The following is a 26,453-nucleotide window of genomic DNA, read 5'->3' as shown; positions in this document are numbered from 1 at the left end:
TTGAAAAGGTCAACTAGCATTTGGATGAGGGCTGGTCAAAATCAGGCCAGTAAGGATGGGTTGTAGATAATGAACCTTTACTTTTTATTCGACCAGTTGTTATCTTTGGTAATTGTGAGAGACTGCTATCAAAATTAATTCTGTTTATTTTGGTTTCAATTCATCATTTAGTATTCGTGTGAGTGTCCAAATTCTGCTCAGTAAAGGTGAGTTGTTGCTAATGTAACCTTACATATATTCGAACACTTGTTAGCTTTCGTGATTGTTAGAGACTGTTATCAAAATTGCATGTGTCGTGTTAGATTTGAATTGGCCAATTAGTATTTGTATGTGGGTTAATGAAAATTTTCTCAGTAAAAGTGGGTTGTAGGTAACATTCACTTAATTTTTCATTCGACAACTTGTTGTTTTGGAATTTAGTTTCAATTGTTCAATCACTATTTGTATGAGTCCTGTTAAAAAACTAAGTACTAAGGGTAGATTGGAGGTAGTGCAACATTACTTTTATTCAACCATTTGACGCCTTTGCTGATTGTTACAGACTGTTATCAACATTACTTGTGTGAAGTTTCGTTTGAGTTGGCCAATTAGTATTTGTGTGAGGACTGGTGTAATTCTGGCCAGTAAAGGTGGGTTGTAGGTAATGCCCTTACTTTTTATTCGAATACTTGTTGCCTTTGGTGGTTGCTACAGACTGTTATGAAAAGTGCTTTTGTCGAGTTTGCATTGAATTGGTCAATCAGTATTTGTGTGAGGGCTGATCAAATTCAGGTCAGTAAGAATGTATGGTAGGTGATGTATCCTTACATTTTATTCGACCACTTGTTTTCTTTGGTGGATGTTTGAGACTTTTATCAAAATTACTCTTGTAAAGTTTGGTTTGAATTGGTTAAACAGTATTTGTGCGAGGATTGTTTAAATTCTGGTCAGTAAGGGTGGATTGTTGATACCGTACACTTGTGTCGAACTTGGTTTCAATTGGTCAACCTGACAGATTAAAAATGCAAATATTAAACCTCTACATAAGAAAAGCTCAAAAACAAATGCAGATAATTTTAGGCTAATCTCAATACTTTCTCAAAGATATTTGGATCTGCGATACATGACCAAATTGTTGCTTTTCTTTCCAAGCACAACATTATTTCTATGTCACAGCATGGATTTAAAAAAAAAAAACAAATCAACAACTACAGCAATGTATAATTATATTGAACAAGTACGGGAAGCATTTGATAATGGGAAGAAGTATTTAGGTATATTTCTGGATTTATCAAAGGCTTTTGATTTAGTACCCCACAATATGCTAATTGAGAAAATAAAAGCCTATGTCTTACACGGAATAGTAAATGACTGGTTAAAATCCTATGTGGAAAACTGGACTCAATCGGTCGAAATAATATACACAGATAAAGAAATGTCATTTCTTGTCACATTCCAACCCAGTTTTAAGCGGTGTTCCACAGGGCTCGGTTTTGGAACTTGTCCATTTCCTGCTATACGTTAATGATTTTCCTAACTACATTCACTCAGTTGCGTCAACCTTATATGCAGACCATATACGTATCTTCATTACAGGTAAAAATTACGACACACTGCAACAGGAAATAAAAAAAACATAAACAATCAATTTTAAAAATGGTTTACTTTACACGGCTTAAAAGTAAATACAGAAAAATCGGAGGCTTTGTACTTTCACCATTTCCCAAACAAGCATACTCATGACATAAATGTATCAATCATGAATTCTGACTATAAGTAACACCCTTACTTTTGATACCCACATAATGACATTAGCACAAAATCTTAATAATGTTTTCTATGCCTTCAAAGTTATTAAAAATATTTCGGATATAAATAGCTGTATAGCATTTATTTTGATATCTTTCAATCTTTGTTAATGTACGGCTTTAAATTCTGGGGAAATGATTCAAGAAGTAAATTAATCTTCCGTATTGAAAAAAGAAAAAAGTTATTAGAGTCTTAGCCAATGCGAGAGTAAACAAATTATGAAAAAAAAAATATAAGACAACAAATATTACCACAGCAATGTCTTTATGTATTACAGTTATTAATTTTCACGCGCCAGAATCTTAATACATTCTTTACCAATAAAGGAAACCCTCACTGTCATATTACTACATATAGGGAAATCTCCACATTAAAAATCACCATACAGCATTGTTTCAAAACGGTCCCATATATTTAGGTTCAACATTATAAATAATAACCTTCCTAAAGATATTCGTAACATTGAGACAATGAATGTATTTAAATCAGTTACAAAGAAGTATCTATTGGACAATTGTTTTTATTCACTGGCTGAATACCTGTCTGCTAAATGCAGCTTGTGGATTGTATAATGTAATTTTGTCTCATATAACATGTCTTATATTTTGTATCGTTATTGTTTTCTAGTATGCAATAACTATTTCTTTGTATCTTATTTATTGACGTGTCCGATTCATACGCTCGTCTTCCTTCGAGCATCATGTATGATTTATGGATGAAAATAAAATGAAATTAGTATTTATATCAGGACTGTTAAATTCTGGTCAGTAAGGGTGGGTTGTAGGATATGTATCCTTACTTTTTAATCAACCACTTTTTATCTTTAGTGGTTATTGGAGACTGTTATCAAAATTACTTTGTCGAGTTTGGTTTGAATTTGTTAATTAGTATTTGTTTCAGGACTGGTCAAACTCTGGTTAGTAATGGAGGGTATTTTCTAATGTACTCTCACTTTTCATTCGACCGCTCGTTGCATTTGGTAATTTTAGAAACTGTAATCAAAATTACTTGTATCTAGCTTGGTTTGGAATGGTCAAATAGTATTTGTGTGAGGGCTGTTCAAATTCTGGTTTGTAAGGGTGGATTGTAGGTCATGTACCTTTATTTTCACTCGAGCACGTGATCTTTTTGGTAGTTGTTACAGACTGTTATGAAAAGTGCTTTTGTTGAGTTTGGTTGGAATTGATCAATTAGTATTTTTGTGAAGACTGGTCAAATTGTGGTCAGTAAGGGTAGATTGTTGGTAATGTAATTTACTTTTTGTTCGACAGCTTGACGTCTTTGGTTATTGTTAGACTTTTTTCAAAATCAGTTTTGTCCAGTTTGGTTTTAATTGGTTAATTATTATTTATGTGAGGACTGGTGTGTGAGGGCTCGTCAAAATAAAGCTAGTAAAGGGGATTTGTTGGTAAGGTACCCATACTTTCTATTCGACCACTTCTTTTCTTTTGTGGTTGTTTGAGAGTGTTATGAAAATTATTTGTGTCGTGTTTGGTTTGAACTAGTCAATTAGTATTTGTGTAATGGCTGGTCAAAATCTGGTCAGGAAGAGTGGGTAGTAGGTAGTTAACCCTTACTTTTTATTCGCCCTCTAGTTGTCATTGGTCGCTATTAGAGGCTTATGAAAATAACTTGGGTCGTGTTTGAATTGAATTGGTCAATTAGTATTTATGTGAGGGCTGGTCAAATTCTAGTCAGTAAGGGTGAATTGTTGGTAATGTAATTTACTTTTTATTCGCCTGCTTGACGTCTTTGCTTATTGTTAGACTTTTATCAAAATCAGTTTTTGTTTTGGTGTGTCTTGAGAGTATTATCAAAATTGCTTGTGTGGAGTTCAGTTTCAATTGGTCAATTAGTATTTGTGTGATCGCTGCTCAAATTCCGATCAGTAACAGTGAGTTATAGGTAATGTATCCTTAGTTTCTATTCGACCACTTGTTGTCTGTAGTTGTTTCCAGAGACTCGTATGGAAATTATTCGTGTCAAGTTTAGTTTGAATTCGTCAATTATTATATGTGTGAGGATTGATCAAATTCTGGTCAGTAAAGGGCGAGTTGTGAGTAATGAAACCAAATGTAATGAAACCAATAGTAATGAAACCTGCTATTTATTCGGCAACTAGACATCTTTGCTGATTATTATAGCCTGTTATGAATATTACTTGTATCGAGTTTGGTTTGGATTACTACTCACAAAATACAACTGCTTATATTAATATTTCGCACATCCTTCTTATGAAAACATACAATCCGGTCCGAGGACGAGCCCGTGCCTTATTACTTGAGCAAAACATATTTTGAGCTACAGCCAATATTTATTTATGCTTTTTATTATTTTCATTCATGAATAACTTCTATACGAGCCAGCTACACAAGAGCTCAAGACAAAGTTACTATCTCTCACCAAAGAAATAAAATGGAGAAATAGATAAACAAAACATATTGCTTTGAGTAATATTCGATCAATGAAACTATTAGCGCCCTTTGTATCTTTATACCAATAATCAAAATCAACCTTGGACGGTAAAGAGAAGGAATATTAGAATGAGTCAATTCTTTGTCGCAGACACTTTGAATATTGGTGATGGTGCAGACTGAACTAAGTGACAGGTACCGCTTGGTGAGTCTAAAAACACGAAAGTGCATTTAGTTGGCATCTGGACTCTTGAGTATTGTCAGCAAACAGAAATTCGTTTCTTGTTCCGTATGGCGATAGATATCCAGCTATGTTTTCGTCGTGTGGCTGGATGCCTGTCTCGGCGCAGTTCAACTTGCTCAATATATTCAATCTCCTCTACTACATGTAATGTTTTACCTTTCATTTATCACTGCCTTTTAGCTTATATGGCATAATCGTAAAGACTAAAAAAACAGGAAGTCCTATGCAACCAAACGGTAGTTAACGACTACTGTCTTCAGTTGTTGTCTGTGTATTTAATTCTCAGCAAAGGCATATAATATAATGACATTGGCAGTAAAATAAGATAACAATACACAAAAAATCCAACACTTTAAAGAACTCTCGTGTGATTGTCTATCATCAGAAGTTACCGATGATAGAATTAGATCATTTCTAAAACTAATGTTTTGCATTCCTACTTTCGTCAGAATAGAGTGGATAAAACACTTCGGGATTCTCCCGACGGGTTTAATATAAACATTGTTTCAAAGTGGATTTTCTTGTGAAATGAATATTGCAAAATTATAATAAACGTATTGAAGATTGTTACTAAGAATATTCCAAATTACCAGTGAAAAATGAATACCGGGTAATTGTATTTTTTGTTAAAATTAAAATACCTCACTCTTCCTCTCCCCCCTGTTTTCTTCAGTTAGCGGGAGACAAACAGGTCAAGAGTGGAAAAAAACAAAGGAAGTGAAACATTACAATCAGAAGAATGAATGTGTAATTGGTTATTTATGCGTCTTCAATTGGCGCTTAACTTCATCTAATCAATTTTGTTTAGTCACTGTAAAATAAGCATAGTGAAAATACATTCGTTTTAAATAATCAACGTACGATTTGTTTGCAGTCAGAATCGATAAATCAAACAGATCAAAATGGCAACCAAATAAAAATACACATGGCGCAAAGTACGCAGTTATCGTCATGTTATTAAAGCAGTTCTTTATCCATGAATTCTAGAGTATAATTGAGTTGAAGGCGTCTCTCTTAAATTGCAGTAAGGGATCAGTGCAGCCTAACAATAGTGCCGTGATGAAAACTATGGCGATAGTTTGTCTATAAAAGTGCTAACAGATAAATCGTGCAACTACAACGAGAAATTCTAATTATTCAAATAAAAAAATAGAAAAATAATCAGTGGTATTATAAAATTAAAGTGTAAAATAATCAGTGTTCTCTCCGTGTGAGTGTTATTGTGTTTGTGTATAATATTTTGTAAGTTTCACACTACGTTTTTGTAATAACACGATCTTGTTTATTGATCTATTACATCTCTTACAGCTCCCTAAAATCATATTTGCTACATTAAAACATCTAATCAATATATAAATATTTTACTGGTAAATTTAGCATTGTAGAAGTACAAGATCTTAACATCTTAGTTATTATATTGTACTTACACAAAAAGATGTTCCTGGAGGCGGTTGGTGTCTATAGTTTCGTGACTTCGAGGGACCCCAACCTTTCTTAGAACGTAAAAGCCTATAAGAGTCCTTATACCCTTACTAGCGATTTGTTCATCACAGGGATCAAACCATGACACCTATAATTTCAATGTTGGCATAACATTGCAGCATTTTGAATAATTATTTCAGCTATGAAATAATGTATTCCAACAACAACAGAAAGCTAGAAAAAAACGTGAATTCACTCTTAGCTATATGGTCAGAATACACATGTGGTTCCTATCCCTCGTAAAGCTGGAGGTCCGCAACTCATATAACCTCAATGCTGTAAGGAACCTTAAATTCCAATTCAACGAATCAAAAGAAAGAGAAATTTTTCAGCCAACGAAATAAGTAGGCTGGAAACTTTAAAAGTTCAGGGATGTAATATTAAACGGTTTTTAAGTACTACAATAACTTAACTACGAATCGATTTTTCTTGAAAAGAATGCAAGTGATTTCCTATTTTTCATGTTCAATACAATAACAAATAAAAACTTTTCATTTCAGAAACAAGTTAAAGACTATTTAAATTTGCTGTTTTCAAAGCCTTATATATCGAGGCTTAATAATCGAAACATTAAAATCAATAAGAGCTCGATCCGCCCAATTTTGTATGAATGTGGAACTTGATTCCTAACACGAATATAAGAACGGGGAACTGCGGGGTTTCGGAAATAAAATGTTGATAAAAATATTTTGATCAAAAAAGGAATACATGAATGAATTAAAACAAGCTTTTATTTCACAATAACTACAGGTCACCGAGTAACATAGAAATAATAAAGTTAATACGTATAAGATAAGCATGACACGTTACTTGTATGGGAAATACCTACCAAGTCATTAAGTCCTAATCAAAAAGCCTATTAGAAGGAGACTATTAGCTGGGCGAAAGATAAGGCTTCCGGGCAATGTAAAGTAGGACCTTTGAAGGATGGTTGATAAAAATATGGCACATTGCACGATCGTAACCAGCCCAAAAATGTAGGGGGGAGCAGTAGAAGTTTGGGGGGCCGATCAACACCATATTAGAGTTAATCTACAAGAGTACCGTGAAAATTTTAGGGAGCTAGTAAATATTTAGGGAGGCCCAGCCTCCTAGAGCACCCTGGATACGGGCTTGGTACATTGACTTTTCACAGGTTAAAATCTAATGGAAATGTTTGTTTCTGTTACGAAGAGCCTTTGACCTCTTTAAGAAAAAGCGTTCGTTATTTCTTGTATAATTAAACAAACTCTTATTTATCGTTACTCCTTTCTTATACAATACTCAACTCTTGTTACATTAGACTACCCTGCTCGCCTAGGGCCGCGGTGGCTCAGTGGTAGAGCTTTCAATTTTGGTTCATGGGGTCCGAGGTTCGATCCCAGCTCGCGACAAGTGGACTTCCTCGGAATCTCCCGTTTCCTTCCCCTTTCTTCATTCCAACATTTCTTTCATTTCTCCTTCTCACCGTCTCCTTTAGCCCAGCCGGCATAATCGTGGGGCGTAATACTTAAAGATTTTCAGGTTATATTCTACACGGCATAACCGTCTCTCTTGCAAGTTAATTACTGCAAATGATATTTCTATTAATGGAGACTGATAATATTTCAAAGACAACAAAACGTCATTTTTCCCTCTTCTGTAAGAGGCTCAGCAAACCAAATTATTATTGGAACACTATTCTGAACAAGCTAAAGGAACAGTCAGTGCATTATATAATTCGTAATTTTACCGATTTTGCAGATTCCAAGCACTTGATAGGTGGTAACATTATTACGTATGTAATCAATGAATGAAAAATGTGTTCGAAATATTCATACAATGTATATGAAAGTTAAAACTTAAAAATTTGAAGAATGTACAGAACCACTCGAAACCAAGCTCTTAATATGCAGGTTTTAAGATTATCTTATAAATGTTTTTCTCTCATGTTTTATTTTTTGTTAAAAAAAAAAGGATGTGTGATATTTTGAAGTAAAAATACTACATAAAATTTTGCTAGTTATTTGTGTATCATTTTTTTTAAAAAAATACTTATTTTTGTGTATAAGAAGTTAAAAAAAAAAATATTATATATATATTTGTTAATCCTTTGGAATTCATAATTTAAATATGTTAAGAATTTAGAAAAAAATTTTTCGAAATTAATGGTTTATTTTAGAGGCTCTATATTATTATCTACATCAACCACTAATCAAATGAGTTCTTGTGCTGTAGACAAGCGAAACAAAATCTGCTTTATCAATTTAAAGCAAAATTTTGAAAAAAGCCCAAAATTTCCCAAGCAAAAAAGCGAAGCAGAAAAAACCGAGTTTTTTTTTCAAAAAAGCCGGTTTTTTTTTAGCCCTTGCATCTCTAATCCTTTAGCTTTCGTTGCTTTGACAACGTTCAAATTCGCCAAGAGAGACTGAAAACAGACAAATCACACCTTTCCGTGAAATCTGGGAAGTGTTCGTAGTGAATTTGTAAAACTTGTAAAGTCTCTCTTGCAAGTTAATTACTGCAAATGGTATTTCTATTAATGGAGACTGATAATATTTCAAAGACAACAAAACGTCATTTTTCCCTCTTCTGTAAGAGGCTCAGCAAACAAAATTATTATCGAAACACTATTATGTTTGTATATATATAGTTCTTTTTAATGTAAGAACGTCTGTTAATAAAGAGACGTTTTTATTTTTATTTTTTTTTCACCATTCAGGTTCTTTTGTTATCATCTTAACGCTCTGATACTTTATCCATACATGTGGAACATAGGGTACCAGGTTCGATCCCAGCTCGCCCCAAGTGGACTTTGTGGTGTACAAAAACCGCATGCGTGGATTTCCTCGGGTTGTCCCGTTTCCTCCCACTTTCTTCATTAAACCATTTGAATCATTTCTCATCATCACCGACTCCTTTAGCCTAGTCGGCATAATCGTGCGACGTTAAACTTTTGAGGATTTCGTTTTCGATTTTATATTATGAAATTATCATATTAAGAAATAAATACACATTCAGTTACAAACCTTCCATCCCAACATTATGTTCCAAGCCAGGCTGCCAAGAAAGAAAATAAACAATACAACTGTTCATTAAAATTTCCATTATAATAACACTTGCTACTTACCTCACTAATACTAGCAAATGTAATTGTTTTAAAATACGTAGTGTTAATATTAAAGTTATAATTTATTATTTGGACATATTTAGATACACTATATACTTCCGTGTGCGGGGGCTGATGGTGGATTTGCCTATACTTTAAAGTGGAGGGGCAATAACATCTCTTTCGTATCGCGTTACGTGAAATAGGTTATAGCATGTACTTTACCAAGTGTGAGCCACGACTAATTGTTTTTCTCACACTGTTTGGACATGGGAATTTCTTTCCTGTTTTTTTTTTTTTTTTAACACGTGTTATTCCATAGTTCGTCTTTGAGTAAATCCCTTTCCGCATTCTTACCATATCAGGTTTCTCAACAATATATACTACCAGGTGTCTTCCTAAATGCGAATTTGGGCTAAATCGCCTTGCACAGTCTTTGCACGTGTGAGGTTATTCACCTGTGTGTTTCAACAAGTGTGTTACCAAGTATGAACTTCGAATGAATCCTTTTCCGCACTTTTTGCATGTGTGAGGTTTCTTTCCTGAGTGTGTCAACAAGTGCATTGCCAAATATGATTTTCGACTGAATCTCTTTCCACACATTTTGCACGTGTGAGGTTTCTCTCCTGTGTGTATCAACAAGTGTGTTTTCAAATTTGAACTTCGACTAAATCTCATTCCGCACACTTTACACGTGTGAGGTTTTGCACCGGTATGTATTAAGATATGTTGTTCCAGAGTCGATCTTTGTCTAAACACTTTACGACACTCTTGGCATATGTGAGGTTTTACACCTGTATGTATTAGCATATGTGACACCATATGTGATCTTTGACTAAATCCTCTTCCACACTCTTCGCACGTATGAGGTTTCTCTCCTGTATATTTTAACATATGCTTTTCCAGAGACGATCTTAGTCTAAACCCTTTACCACACTTTTGGCATGTATGAGGTTTTACACCTGTATGTATTAGCATGTGTGATACCATATTTGATCTTTGACTAAATCTCTTTCCACAGTCTTTGCATGTATGAGGTTTTTCACCTGTATGAATTATAATGTGTTTTACCAAATTTGATTTTTGACTGAATCGCTTTCCACATTCTTGACACGTATGAGGTTTTTCACCTGTATGTATCTTCAAATGTGCTGCCAAATGTGAACTTCGACTAAACACTTTCCCACACTCATGACATGTAGGATGTTTTTCAGCTGTATGCAAAATATCTCTTGTTAAATGTGATCGAGATTTATCATCTGAACGTGAAATTATTTTCTGTCGAATAACAGTATTCACATTTCTGGAAAGATCGTATTTATGGAACTTGTAATACATTTAACGAATGAATTACAATTTCAAGGAAAAGGAAATCGACTTAAATAATATGAAACATCAAAAAAATGCAAACGCTTGCATGTAAAATACATCAATAAGGAGAAAGTATTTGTTTTCTATTATATTTGATTTTTTGTTATTAGATCGTGAATGAGAAACTTCCCAGGCGCTCACATCTTATATCTCGTGAAGGACTGAAGACTGATACCATTGTCCAATTACATGAAATCTTGTAGAAATATGGAACCGAAAACTTTCCATATTTCTATTCCGCAAAGAAAGGAATATCCACTATCTCAAAGTGCATCCACATTTATGTATACGATACGCGACTTAACTCAAGCACGACTAAACTGTTTGAAATAAATTTTCAAATATGTTGAGTGCCTAGCTTTAACTGGATGTTTATCGTATTACTCGCATTGAATATATTTTCCAAAAGAAAATAGGAGAATTAGAAATATGCGAGAAAAATAATAATGTCACAGTTCTCTCTTGTTAAAGAGAGAAAACTCATATAGAAACAACCTGAATATTATTTCTCAGTACGTAAACTTGACATCCAGCTTGTCTGCCAATAGCTCAGGAAACAGGTAAATTGCTTGATATTAAATTTTACTCTCTCTCAGCATAATATTTTTAATACTTTTTTTTACGTTACTATCATTAGAATGAGGGTTCTATGAGTAATAGAACGCGTTTCAATTGTACGCCAATAGCATTGGAATCTATCCAATAGATTATGTAAGGGGTGAAATTTGCTACATAAAATCTTTATTAAAATCCAGTGGTCAAATGATTAGCGCTTTAGTTAATGAAACCGAGAAATTTTTGTAGCTTCCTTAATATACCGTATAAAATTACTATATGATATAAAATTAACATATAACGTAGCGACATCTATCACATATCATCTGAAACAGTTTAGTGAACACAGCTAGCATACAAGAAAGTTTACGACAACTAAGTTTTCATGCGGATGCCATGAAATGCTATTCAGCTGTGAGCAGACATATCTTAACCTTATAATGCCCACCTGGGGTCCCTGTGGACCCCAGGCTTCAATATATTCATATATTTTCTCTGTTTATTTCATATTCTTGTCCACGACTCAGGACATCTCTATTTAAGAGGTACCCAATTCGCTCATATGGGGGCGCGGTGGATCAGTGGTAGAGCGTTCACCTCTGGTGCTTGGGGTCCCTAGTTCGATGCCAGCTCGCGCCGTCTGGACTTTGTAGTGGACAAACACCGTGTTTGTGGGTTTTCTCGGGGTTCTTCCGTTTCCTCCCACTTTCTTCATTCCACCATTTCACTCATTTCTCATTATCACCGTCTCCTTTAGCCTAACCAGCATAATTGTGGGACGTTAAACTTAAAGATTTCATTTCATATTCATTCATAATTTACTTGGTGTACTCTTTGGTATTTGGAACTTATAAGAATATTAAGAACCAAAACGTGTTTAGCACACCTGGGGCCCGTGCAGACCTCGTGATTTTCCATGCTTTCACATGGCGCAGACGGATAAATAAAGTTTGCTTATTGTAGTTTCTAATAATGGGAACCAAAATAGACGGCATTGGCACCCTAAAAAAAACGTACACATTCATTCGTCTGAGTTGTGTTACTTTCAAAATTGTCGGAAGATGGCAGAACGATCTTTGTCTTATCAGTCTATTACAATTTTGATGTCTTACTTGTTGGATGTTAATATATATACATTTTTGAAACAAATAAATTGTCTTTAAGGAAAACTCACTCTCTGCATGATATTTGTGAGGAAATCCTTTGTGTCTCAGGATTGCGTGTATATTACTGCTCAAATAAGTAGAAAACAATGCGTTGGAGGTCCTGTATTTACTTGCAATGTCTTGTAGAGGACTGTCTGCAGAAATTCTTCTGCAGATGTTAGAGAAAACTGAGAGCGAAAGAACTGAGGATGAGACGTACGACACTCATTACGAGAATGAAGGTGAATTGTTTAGGGAAGGAGAAAGAGACCAAAAACTCCGGTAGCTCCAGTGATCACGACGTGGAGCTGTTTTCTGATGATGAACCTCCGCAGCGTTATACACGAATTTGAGACGTGCTACTGCAGCATGGAACAGAGGCTTACAAAATTTACAGATCCAAGTGGAAGAAAATGGAGTAAAGAGGAGCCGCCACAACACCCAACGTCTGCAGCAAATGTCACAAAGGAATCCAGGAGATTGAAGTTAAGAGCATTTAGCATTCAGAAAGAATAATGTGCCTTCAAAGTTGTTCTAACTCTAGAAATAAATAAATAATAGTAAATAATATTAATTGTGTGGGGAAACAAATCAAAAAGCTTGAATCTACGTTCAGAAAATAAAAGAAGCACAACTCAGAAACTGATCAATAGGAAGGATACTGACGAACTGAAATATATGCATTCATAGGACTTCATTATTTTGACCGGAGTGCAAAAGTCGGCAGGAGAAAGTTAAACGAATGAATTGTGGTCAAATGAAAATGGACGTCCAATACTCCGAGCATCGATGTCGGTGGCGCGTTTGAAGTGTATCCTTTAGCTTTCGTTGATTTGACAACGTTCAAATTCGCCGAGAGAGACTGAAAACAGACAAATGACACCTTTCCGTGAAATCTGGGAAATGTTCGTAGTGAATTTGTAAAACTTGTACAGACTTGGAATGTTTGTGGCTGCAGACGAGGAGCTATATCTGCACGTGGAAGATGTTCTTTTAGTGTTTACATTCCAAGTAAGTACGGAAAATAAAGTTTAAAAGTTACTGGGTGTTCGATACGGAAACATGATACTCATTCAAAGGAGAAATGTATGTTGATCAGCTAGGAGGGCATAAACAAGGATATATACATATGTATATATATATATATATATATATATATATATATATATATACGGTCAATTCCTAGGTAACTGACCCTACGAAGTGAAAATTTGAAGTTTGACCTTGGCCCAAATAAGTAATAAAATTCATTTTTAAGAATGTTGAATTTTTCATACATGAACAAGATGATACCAACGTGAATTTGTATATGGCTCTGCAGGAGGTAAAATATGGCCACTTTCATGTCGCAGAATATCGTACCTACATTTGGATTTTAACACAAAGTTTTTTCCTGCTAATTCCTGTAGGTAAGTGAAGATCGCGTATGGTATTTAAGATAATGCTTGTGTTTACATCAGTGTCATTGTTTTGCACATAATTTAATAATAGCATGAAAATTATAATAATTGATTTATTCAAGTAGGCTGTCGTGTAAGTCACAATAAAACATAAACAAGTTTATGTATTTATATACATAATTAAACAAAAAAGCTGTAATTCTAAATTTTCTTCATTTGGACAGAAGGTAATCAAAGGCCGTGCAGTAAGTCCCGAGATAATATATATAACTCTCTTAAATACAAAATATAATATGTCGTGTAAGTCACATTTCTTTCCCCGTCGTGTAATTCACATTATACGTGTCGTGTAAGTCACATTTTGTTGCAATGTTGCCACATTGTCAATAGTAGCTAACTGCAGTAAAACGTATAAACAATGGATTGATAACTCAATTAATGTATTAGGTGCCATGTTTAGTGTAAGAGAATGTATGATAAGGAGGATAAAGGCAATATTATGAAGTATGAGTGTAAAGTGTACTTCACTGGAATATAAATGTAACAAGATTTAAAAAACGTGACAGAAAGTATCTACTGTCTTTGGAACAATGCCGGTATATGTGGTTCCGAAGTTTTTGGCTTCAGCTACTTTTAATACTATTATTGATTTTCTCGTACTCTTTCGTTGTTTTGGAAACATACTTGTAAATTGGTATTTATTGCCTTTAGGCATCTAAAGTTCAGGCCGGACGGTATAGGACGGAAGTGGGCATGTGAAAAAGGATTCGTCCAGATCTATTGAAAGGATATCATCTCGGCATTTGCCTGGTGTGAATGAGGAACACCTCAGTCAGGATTGCCAGATATATGTTTTAAACCCGCAACCTACCGAGCCAAATCTAGCACGCTACTACTCTGCCACGCTTCCTTGGTAGAAAACACGCTTATTCAAACAAAAATATGTAAGTCATTACGAAGTTTACTTTAAGATTATGAAATTAGGACATGACAAATATGTAACACTCGTCTTTTCTATTGCATTTTCAGATATGCCTAGCTCAGAAGCTGAATGGAAGCGGAAATAGATAGAGAAGTTGAAAAGAATGATATTGCATCAAATGGATTTTAGTGGAAACTACTGTTTTATGTACTAAGAAGAGATACAAACCGCTCACTGGATATCACACAGTTGTACTATGTAAACTGCAATATTATATTTTCCTGAAGAAAATGAAACCACACAACATGATTCGTGCGTAATTATGTCTGATTGTATGCATCAAAATATGTTTGCAGTTGCTTGTTTCAATTCTACACTTATGGAAGATTTTGAAGGGCGTCATCCGGGTTTTCCGATCAACAATGTGAATTATCAGTCGGATGATGACGCACAACATTATTCACTTTGTTCAACAACATTGCAGAAAGTTGAAATGTCTTGGCATGTTTCGGCTACGAACTATGACAAAGGCTCTCAAAGACAAGTTGATCTTCAATCTGCTTTAGAATTTATTGAGAGCGCACGCAACTTATGTCCGAACGTTAATGTAATATACTGTAGTAAAGACAGTGGCGTAACTAAGGGCTTGGGGGCCACCCCGCAGACAACGTGGAATGGGGCCCCTTCTCTGCGTCCTATATCACGATTTGGGGCCCCGTGATGGCTTCGGTTGGTCTATACTTTTCGCCTTTTTTGGTGTCAGGAATCACCTCCCAAACGTTGTCGGTGTTGTTATGAAACACCCTGTATATATGGTTAGGAAGTTGTATTTATTGCAAATACTATTTGTCGCTATCTATTACCACTTGTGTTCTATGATAATTTAGAAACTCGAAAAAGATAATAGCAACCACTACCGATTTGAACAGAGGGTTAATATAAAAGATGGAATATATTCTTGGCAAAATAAATAAATTAAAAAAGTGCATTTCGATACATTTAAAAGTTTCTGCTCAACAGAGATAAGCATTGAAACTGATGACAAGAATAGCCTAGAACCACTTTCGCTTTTGGTTGAGTCTTGCTACCTTACCTTGAGACGCGCTGAATCGTTTATAATAAAAACAGCTTCTCGCTATTTGTTACCAGTTTCGTTCAATGTTGATAGAAGTCGAAAGTAGAAACAGCTAATTTTAACCACTTCCTGTTTGAATAGAGCTTCAACGGGTAACATGCAATGTTTTCTTGGAAGGCTGACTATTACAGAAAACCACATCTTGATATTTCTTACCATTTTTGCTCCACGGAAATCAGTATTGAAACTGGAATACCACTGAACCATTTTCGATCTTCTAATAATGCCGTGACTAGTTATGACATGTTGCCTTGAGACAATGAATCGTTTGCAGAAATTTTTTCTCGCTATCTATTACCGTGTTTGTTCAACAGCAATAAAAAATAGAAAAATATAACCGGAATAGTAAATTTGAACCACTTCTGGTCGTGGTAGAATGTTGTTGATACGTTATGTTGCATTAAAATGCTGAATTGGTTGCAGGAAGCAGCTTTACGTTACTTGTTACCGTTTTCGTTCTATAGCGATAAATATTGAAATCGAAAATGGTTAATTTGAACAACTTATGGTTTTAATAAAGGGTTAACGGAAGAGATGGAAACTGAATTGATTGTAATAAACATCACCCCGTTATCTCTTACCGTCTTTACTCTATATAAATCAATAATAAAATTAGGTGCAGTAGTAAATAAAAAACACTTCCGATCTTCGTACAGTGCTGTATGTTGAGATATGTTCTCTTCTGATCCTCAATCGATTACAGAAAGCTGTGTCTCGCTATCTGTTACCATTTTTGGTCTATGGACACAAATATTAAAACCGGAACTGGCTAATTTCAATCGCTTCCATTGTTAATACAGGTTAGCTAAAAATACGGAACTTTTTCTAGAAAGGCTGAATTGTTTGGAAAATATGCATCTCAAAAAACATTTTACCGTTCTTATCCTATAGAAATAAGTATTCGAACCTGAAATATAAAATTTGAACCACTTCCTGCTTTGGTAGAGTGCTTGCAATAGCCATGTTTTCTTTGACGCTGAATCGTTTGTTGAAATAAGTCTTGGTGTATAATTCCGTTCTATGGCGATAGAAGTTCAAACCGAAAATGGCTAAATTGAATCACTTCCGCTTTGAGTAAAATTTTAATGAAGAAGTTGAAACCTATGCTTAAAATGCTTCAATTGCGCAGACACTGATATTCTTCACCGTTATTCTTCTGCGGAAAGAGATATTGAAACCGAAAGTACTAGTAAATTCGAAATATTTTCAGTATCGATGGAAAATTGTGGATAGTAGGGATATGTTGTATAACAGACACTGAATTCCTGGCAGCAAACCGCTTCTCGCTGTTAATGTTCTCGTTCTATGGCAAGAAATGTTCAAAACGGTAGTAAAGTGTATTTGAACAACAGTTGGTTTTGGCAGAATGTTGCAGTCATAATATGTTGTTTATAGACATTGAATAGTTTGCAAAAAATCGCGTCTTGTTATCTGTTATCGTTTCGTTCTATGGAAATAAAAGTTGAAACTAAATGGGCTAAGTTCAACAACTTCCAGTTTGAGTACAGGGTTAACAGATAAAATAGAACCTTTTCCTTGGACGCTAAAATAATTATAAGAAACTACATCTAGAAATCAGACGTAATAGTAAATTTGAACTACTTCCGGTTTGGGTTCAGCATTTTGAAGTCTTCAATGTTGTCTTAAGACGCTGAATCGTTTTCAAAACAAGCTTCTCGCTATATCTTACCGTTTCCGTTCAAAGTTGATAAGCGTTGAAAGCGGATAATTAAATTTGAACTACTTTAATTTGAACCACTACCGGTGTGTTGCCTTTTGGAAAGAAACGCTTCAACTATATTATCATTTTCGTTCTATGGCGATAAACGCTGAAATTGTAAATAGCAGCTTTGAACTACTTCAGGTTTGAATAGAGTTAACGGAGGTGACAGAACTTATTCCTTGGACGCTGAACTGATTGCAAGAGACCCCTTCTCGATATTTTTTATCACTTTTGCCCTGATACCTGTTGACAGACGGACTGACGAAGCAAGATCTACTTCATTTATGCACAGCATATGTTAAAAACCTAAAAATCTGTCTTTGGTTTCATACACACTATGAACAATAATATACCGGAGAGACTTCTGTGTTTAGTGCAAAAAGCTAGCCGTGATATTATACCATATTCGAAATCAGTTGTGGTATGCTTGTTTTAACATTATATGTAGTGTAAAAGACTTGTGGGTATTCAGGTAAAACCAAATGCATTTTAACACACATCCTTTCTGATTTTCATCGGAAGAATAATGCATAGCTCATTTCTGATACAGCTGCTGACACACTATTAGTCCTCGATTTCACAGTGTGTTTACGTCCAGAAATCTGATGACACTGGCACCGAATGTGAGTGAAAGGTTTAGCTGGGTGGCAGACACTCACAGTAACATTCTGTACCAAAAAGAAATGTGTAAAGTATATGATAAGATGTTCAATTTTTTCTACGAACGTGGCCTTACCTAACCTATGGTCTCAAAAATTCCATGAAATAAATTATTATTAATAAATGTTAACAGATAGATATGTATTTTGAAAGAAAGAAACGAAAGTGTAAACACGTATAACCGAGCCAGACTTTCTCTAACCTACTCTAACCCATGGTCATTAATCTAAGATAATGTACGAAAAATTGAAAAAAAGCAAATAATAATAATATATGTGAACATATAGAAATATATTTTAAAAGAAAAAAGTTGTCCCTGCTATGACTCCAACCCATGCCCTTTCATTCTAGACACAAAAGCGTTAAACATAAAGCTACCGAGCCAACCTTGCAAATGTTGGTTTGCCCATTGAATTTACAGTGCAAAAAGGCGATACTGGAGTAAGATAGTGTCAGAGCCGGTCAATTAGTTCGTAAAAAGAAAACTGCGTGTTATACACAGCATAATCCCTTCAAGACTACATCCCAGTCAGAGGAATAATCTACACTGTCGAAAGAAACAAAAGTGTAAAGATACATAACCACACCAAGACTCCCCTAATCCATGGTTACTAATTTAAAGTAATTACGAAAAATGCAAGAAAGAAATTATTAATAACAAATATTAACATATACAAATGTAAAGGGTGCGGCGACGTTCATAATTGGATATTAAAAACACACCATCAGGCAGTAACTATAATTTATTTATTACCTCTTATGTCAATAGTTAAAGGTATGCCAATTACTAATGTGTAAGTCATTATCCATTGCGTGGATTACTTTTTGAATATGACCCCTGTCAAATATCCCCTCTGCACAACACATTCATTTAGACCGCGTTGGAAACTTTCCATAACTCGGCATACCGTATTCCCTGGGACATTGCCGACGGCAGTTCTGATGCGATCCTTCAACTCAGGAATGGTGGTACAACATGCTCGGAATACTTCTTGCTTCAGGTAGCCACAAAGGAAAAAGTCTGCACATGAAAGATCAGGTGAGCGAGGCGGCCAGGAAATGTCACCAAAACGGGATATTACTCTACCTGGAAATGTCTGCAAAAAATTCATGCAAATTCTGGCTGTACGCGAGGTCGCTCCGTCTTGTAGAAACCATAATTGTTCCACATCCACATCGACCATACCTAATTGGGTAAGAACGAAGTCTTGCAGCATCTTTAGGTAGCGTTCACTGGTGACAGTTACAGCCACACCGCTGTCATCCTCAAAGAAGTAAGGGCCAATAATCCCAAAGAAAGCAATTCCACACCACACTGTGACACGAGAACTGTGCAAGGGCTTGATGTGCAGTTCATGCGAGTTTACATCACTACAGTAATGCATATTCTGTTTATTCACTGAACCACATAACTCGAAATGAGCTTCATCTGATATTAGGATGGTGTGCAACATTTGTGGAATTTGGCGAAGGAGATCACGCATGGTAAAGCAGCATGTTTCTCGTGAAACCCAATCGCGAGGCCTAATTTCCTGAACAATCTGCAGCTTATATGGGTAAAAATGGAGATCTTCGTGCAATATTCTCTTGAATGAGCCATCGGACTTATGCACAGTTTGCGAATGACGACGAGCAGAACTTTTCGGGCTACGCAATATTGCAGCACGAACATTTTCCACGGCTTCTGGTGTCCGACAAGTTCTTTCACTTCTTCCCGGTTTGTCATTGCAAACAGAACCTGTTGTTTGAAATGCACGTACCCACCTCACAATGGTCCATCCATTTGGAACTTTCCCATGACGTCCCAAGTTGAAATGTTGCCGAAATAGACGCTGGGTAGCAACAACAGAGTCGTTATCCTTGAAACAACTATCAACAGCAAAGGCACGATGCTGTGCATTCCATCTCTCCATATCAGTGTCACACTCGAAATGGCAGATCATTAGTACGCGAATGCGGCACGAGCTGGCGCGTATTCATGCAGTACGTCATTGTACTACGCAAGTCAAATTACGCTATGAACGCTGCCGCACCCTGTACTTTAAAATAAAAAAACTCGTAAAAGTCGAAATTTGAACCGGGGTTGTTTCAGTCAACAAGCCGACATCTTACCGACTTATCCAATTCAGTGCTTGCAAATCGCGTTTCCAAAGTTTTATTTATACTGCACGCGTACTGACCTTTCCACTTTTTCCACACACTGATGATACTATTCGGAATATGAAATCTAACTGCAATTTATGAGGGTCTACCTGTTAGCTTGTTGACTTGACATGGAATAGTTGATCATTTTCATCTTCTTGTGCACACAGTATGGACCGGTACAGAAAGGCAGTATGAAATATGGTAAATATTAGGAATATACGACAGTACTGGCAAGATGCTAGAGAATTCTTATCTTAGCGGGATGCTATCGAAAGTAATGTGGAAAAAAAAATACGGAATCAAGAAAAGTTGCTAATTAAAGTAAGGGAAAATATATGGAAACATTAAGTTTATTAGAAAATTTATACATAAATAAACTATAAATAGTGCCATTGGCTCCATAACATACTCGCCTGTCTCAGTTCCTTACACTTTCATTGCGATACGTTTCTCATTAGATTATGGAATAAATTCCTCCGTGCAAGAAACTTAATAAAAGTTGCAGTATGTTTTTCAAACGCAGCATACAACTAACTTTTTCATAAAATCTTGGATTTATAGCCATCACTGTACTTTCCTAATGCAAACTTACATCGAGGAATACAAAGTCATTTAGAAGGTGAAATTATTCATGCTACTAAGATTTTTTCCTCCGAAAGGCACGAATGTACATAACGATTTTGAATGACCATATACTTAATTTCAACCGTATGGAGCTAAGTTATAAATAAATAAATAACGTTTCACTGGCAACTTCTGAGAAAATGTTGTGCCGCAAAGTGAAAATTGAGACTAACTTCGCTCTGATATGAATTTATAATAATAATGGTCATATCGCCCTAAAGAATTGTACACAGACAAAAGCAACGTCGCTGATAAGATACAATTTTCAAAGTACTAGGAGCATATTTCCTGAGAAAATGTTACTGCCCCTTAAAAAAGATTGAGACTAACATTGCTTAGAAATCGATTTATAGTCATAATGGCCATCTCCGTTTACAGGAAACCTGCACAGGAGAAGCCAACGTGGGTATAATGTACAATTAAAAATGTACTTATAGTCTATTTTTCGAAAAGATACATTACATATTTATTTTGAATTGGTAAATCTGTTGTAAATAATCTCATATATATAAATATACGTCACTTTTCGTTAGTTTAAAAAAACTATATGTACTGTTTGCTGATTATATAATATATTAATTAATAGCTTAAAAAAGTCGCTACCTAACTCGTATAACATAAATACATACTCGCGCAAAACCTGGAGTTCGTGATGTTACCGATGTTATATCTCTAACGGAGCTACCCACTACCCCTCCGGAAAGTACCTCACTACAAAGCAACAGAAAATCCTCAACAAACCTACAATAACTATTACATGAAAGGAAATGAAACAAAACAAGTCATACAAATATATCCTGTATAATAATTATAAGTACAGAAATGAAATAAAAATCCTTGATTTTACAATATACTTTTTTAAAATAAAGCATACAAGAAACATTTGTACAAAATGCAGAGTATGACTGATTTGCTCTCAGGATTTCAAAATAATACGGATAATTTCAGCACACGACTGAAGTGAAACAAATAGAAAATACGGTGTGGTTTGTATCTTTGGCCATTCCCACGTCCGTCTAAAATCTAGAAAGCAAGTATCTCATAATTCAGTTCACTCATTTTGCAAGAAAGATCTGATCTCTGATTATACAGTCCGAAATTAGAAGAAAATAATTGGCAATAGCTGAAACAATTTCGAAACATATTTCAAATAGAATGCACGGGAAATTTTCATGGCTTTTGCCTAGGGATATTCTTACATTCTTGTAAATTCTCAGAAGATCTCAATTTATTTCACTTGCCTAAAAGTAATGAAATGATCTTAAATTATACCATGCGCGGATAGAGCAGTTAAGTTGCCCAAGTTTGAAACAAGTTTTAAGTAATACGTTCGAGAATTTTTCATGGTTTCTTCGTATTTTTTACATCAATCTACATTATAGAAAAATGACTCACGATTCACTTCACTCTGCTACTAGGGATAGAACGATGTCAAATACATACTTCTACGATACGATAACTTCCACAGCGGCGTAAACCAGAAGTTCAAATTCGGAAGGTGCTGGAAACAGAACGAATGGAACTTCCTTCACGGCTTGTAGCTGGGGACATTCTTACAGTTTTCCAAATTCTAAAAAGCTTAAACAAGTAATTTATCATTTATCTAACAAAAATGACAAGATCTGAAATCATAGAATCCGCAGGTGGAAGTAGAATAGTTAAAATTATAAGGTACAAGTACAAAACGTATTACGAAAACATCCCAACCGTTCTATTTGAAATAGAATTGAACTTGGAATTCGCAATGGTAGCTTTTCTACTTCTCAACGCAAAGGATATATATATATATATATATAGATATATATATATATATATATATATATATATTTTAATTCCTAGTAGCTAAGTGAAATAAATTATTTGCTATTATTTAACAGAACGTAAAGGACCTAAGAATGTCAATAAATACCAGCAACAAAAATTTACAATTCCTTCTATTTTTCACCTACTCTAAATTTTGACCACTAATTTACGCCGCTCTGAGAAATTAACGTAGAAATGCTGAATTTCAAATCATGTTATCGGCACTCGATAAGTGAAATAAATTCAATTATTATTTTCTAGAATCTAGAAAAATGTAAGAATGTCCTAGGTATGAGCCATTAAAAGGTTCCAAATTGTTATATTTGTAACATGTTTGGAATTTGGACATATTAATGACGGATATTCTGCTCCTAACCATGAAGAGTAGAATTTAAAATCATGCCATTCTCATAGGACAAGTGAAATGAATTAATATTTTCTGCTATCTAAAAGAATGCAAGTCTGGACGTAGACATGAGTAACAAACTATTTCCTACTCTTTTTTCTATTTGAGACGTATTTCGAAACTGTGCGGATTATTGGCGCCACTGTCAAATTTAAAGGGAGAGAATGTTTTGTTTATTATTATATCTCTGAAATAAACTATACGTTGTATTTTCCTCGATTGCTTAAAAGAGTATGATTATCAATATCCATTTTGCAGTCATATTTCTTGTTCGCTTTGTTCAAAAAAAAAAAAAAAAAAAAAAAAAAAGATTTCAAATGAAGAATTTTATTCCACTGTTAGCTAAAAATGATTATTATAATACTGCACAAACTAGTATATTGTCATGTGCCAATTGAAATACCAGCAGTTGCACGAAAAGAAAAATGTTTATGTAAAATATTTTGAAATAATAATAAAAAAAACTGCCAAGAATAAATCAAGAAAGGGCATTGTCCTTCCGTTGCCCTTTTCTGCTCCAGTACAACTGACATTGGCTACCAACATAATAACATAACAATGGGCAATCAATGAGCAACTCCCAGGCACGCTGAGAAGTATTCTTAACTTCTCTTGGGCTTAGTGTTATTGAATCTGTCCCCAAACAGTTTAGTGATCCTGAAGACTATGGATTCGACACTGATAGAGGCCCTTTTCGATTATTTTCACATCTCTACCCTTCCCAATCGCTAAGGGTCTCTCACCTTCATAGTACCCTTCTCCAGCAAACAATGAAAACACATCAAGATGTTACCTATTAACGCCTTCAGTAACTTACAAATATATAATTCAACACGTAAGATAAGTAATTTTAGGCTATATACAGTGTTTTGCGCTATCCTCGTTTATAAGAATACTCACATTTCGTGACGCACCTGCTCCCAACCGACGCATCCCCTCAACATGCTGCATTTTTGCTTTAACTCAGATAGCATTCGTGCTTTTTAGTGGCCACCTAACACAAGTTAGTGTCTCTTGCACAATAATTCTTATTGTATACGTACACTGAAGCCCCTAAAAGTGGACATATATGAGGGAATGCTAGTCCACTCCCTAAATATGAATCCTGAAGATACAAGAAGTCGACTTCATGGGAGGAAAAAAAAAAAAGACGTATACAAGATATGATGAGAAATGTGTAATCAATAACAAAGTAAACGGGGGGTCCAGAAGCACGTAAGATACACAAAATTTACAGGAGAAATGGATGATTCAACTACTTAGACCTAACATAAGGTAACCGAATCTAATCTAACCTAACCTAAGCTAAGCTAACCTGAACTAACCTAATATTAGTAGAAACAAGCTAAATTCTATCATTTTTTGTAATATTATGCTGGACCTCTACACTAACATAACCTAACATAAACTAACCTACACTAACCTATTGTGAACACAAATTACCGAAACTAAAATTTTTTAGAAACAATTTATGGGCCCCTTCTGCTAAACATTAGCCAAGTAATCATTAGTTCATCGAGATAGAGCTATACAACATCCGTATCGGTAGTATCGATCACTTGTATTTTTGAGTACAGCTAGTGTATGTGCGCTTCGCCACTTCGAAACTAAAGAATATCAACTTACGTTTTAGGTATTTCCCATATCTAACTATTTCTGGCGATGTAATGCTTTTTACCTATAAAATTATCGGACCCATGTAACTGCACCAATTACTAAATAGAAAACTACTATATACCATTTATCAATCTGAACCCATTACGGCAAGTCTTTACTTTGACTCCAACTGTGACTTTAATCGGTTCTTATAGGTTCAGTCACTTGATGCAAGTGCTTGTGCGTGGGTCACTTGTTGGAACTGTTCGTGCCTTTGGTGTGACGTCTTAGTTCATATTTTTCCCAGTAGGTGTCTGTGTAGTCATATGGTAGTTTGTTAGTGTGATGTCACGTTCTGTGTGCATGTATGTGTGTACTGCTGTTTGTGGCATGCGGGAAGCGCGTAATTGAATTGGTTGAATTGAGTTAGAGAAAACCTATCATGGTTGTGGTCTAAAGCTGAAGATATTTTCGACGTATGGTAAAAGTAGACGTTTATTGGTTTTTCTTGTTTGTAATAATAGCAAGTGTGCTCGGTTTAATAAAACGACGTGTGTGCGGAAAGGAACATTTTTCAGTAATGTTGAGTATTGTGCATGTGTTCTTGGTGAGTGTTGTTGTATGGTGAAATGGTGAGTGTTTTCTTTTTTTAATTCATATTATTTTTATTCTTGGTTTGTTTTGCATTTGAGTATTAGGCAAAGTATTTGGTTTGCTGCTGCTTGTCCTATTGTCTTGTTGAGATGTATTTTTTTTTCTTTGTCATGCACTGATTTATGATTAGAGACGAGTGTTTTTTTTTTTAATTTTTTCCTTCTTATCTTAGCTTTATAGTAGTGGTGTGATTATTTATTATTATTTTGGATGTTTTTATGGTACTTGAGCGGGGTTTGGGGGGCGGTAGCCCCCCATTTAGATCTCAAAATTCATAGTCACCGCTTCACCTGAATTGATGTTTAGTAACATTGTGGCCCTTGTACTTATAGTATAATTCTTAACTTCGTATAGTAACATTGTGGCCCTTGTACTTATAGTATAATTCTTAACATCGTATAGTAACATTGTGGCCCTTGTACTTATAGTATAATTCTTAACATCGTACATTACTTTCACTGTGTTAGTAATTGTAATCGATTCATGTGATCCGGTTCCGGGAGCAGTTTAGGAATGATTCCTAAACTGCTCCGGGAACCGGATCACATGAATCGGTTGAAGTCACAGTTGGAGTCAAAGTAAAAATTTGCCCCAATTACTATAAAGAAAACTTAACATTACCTTTCTGGCTCAACTAAATCGCTAATTTTTGTTGTTAAATTTTTGTAATCATTACCGTACGACGCGCAAGTCTCTTCACCCAATATATTTGTTAACGTTTCTGTATTATTTTCAAGTGCAGAATCATCTACTGCAAATTCTGATTTCACATTATGAACGTTTAATTTCTCATTAGAAGAATACATAGCTACATCCTTCTCCAATGTTTCCTCTCCTTCCGTTGTAGATGATATTAATTTTTTGTTGTCAGTCATCAATTCGTATGTCCACCCTTTCCCTTCGAGTGGATCTTCCTGAGGAAAGTCATAATCAATTTCTTCTCTGCACAGTAATTCTAACTTAACAGTTGTCTCACCAGCCATTGCGACTTTGCATAAATACGTACTTGCAACTCTACTTGATGCTTCCAATTTATTTTATGCTTTCAGTGTTGACATGACTTACAAGAACGTTCATAGAAGCAACATTATACTTGCAATCATAAGATGAGATTTTAATGAAGTGCAGATTAATTGCTGTTTGTAAACAACACGCTTGAACGCCTTCACTTCACTTTACTCAGTGATGCCAATTCCTTCAGAGCCGTTTTCCCTTCACACGCTTTAGAATTTCCCTTTTCCGGACAAAATTTCCCTTCATCTAAACTGTTCAAGTACTGTATTTAGTAAACGTATTTTTAATCGTTTTCTCTTCCACCC

General features: G+C 35.1%; 1 protein-coding gene across 1 annotated transcript; it reads right to left on the bottom strand.

Moving 5' to 3' along the window:
- Positions 1-1,888: 1,888 nt before the first annotated feature.
- LOC145674416 (uncharacterized) lies at positions 1,889-26,305 on the bottom strand. The gene is made up of 2 exons (XM_081744450.1): positions 25,756-26,305; positions 1,889-10,298 (listed from the first exon to the last, which is right to left on the bottom strand). The coding sequence occupies exons 1-2, from the start codon at positions 26,115-26,117 to the stop codon at positions 9,446-9,448; spliced, it is 1,215 nt and encodes a 404-aa protein (XP_081600576.1). The 5' UTR covers positions 26,118-26,305; the 3' UTR covers positions 1,889-9,445.
- Between the last annotated feature and the right edge of the window lie 148 nt (positions 26,306-26,453).

This window comes from Thermobia domestica, chromosome 17 (genome assembly GCF_964235325.1).
Source record: "Thermobia domestica chromosome 17, izTheDome1.hap1.1, whole genome shotgun sequence".
Lineage (NCBI taxonomy): Eukaryota > Metazoa > Arthropoda > Insecta > Zygentoma > Lepismatidae > Thermobia > Thermobia domestica.
This window is presented reverse-complemented; position numbering and strand designations above follow the sequence as displayed.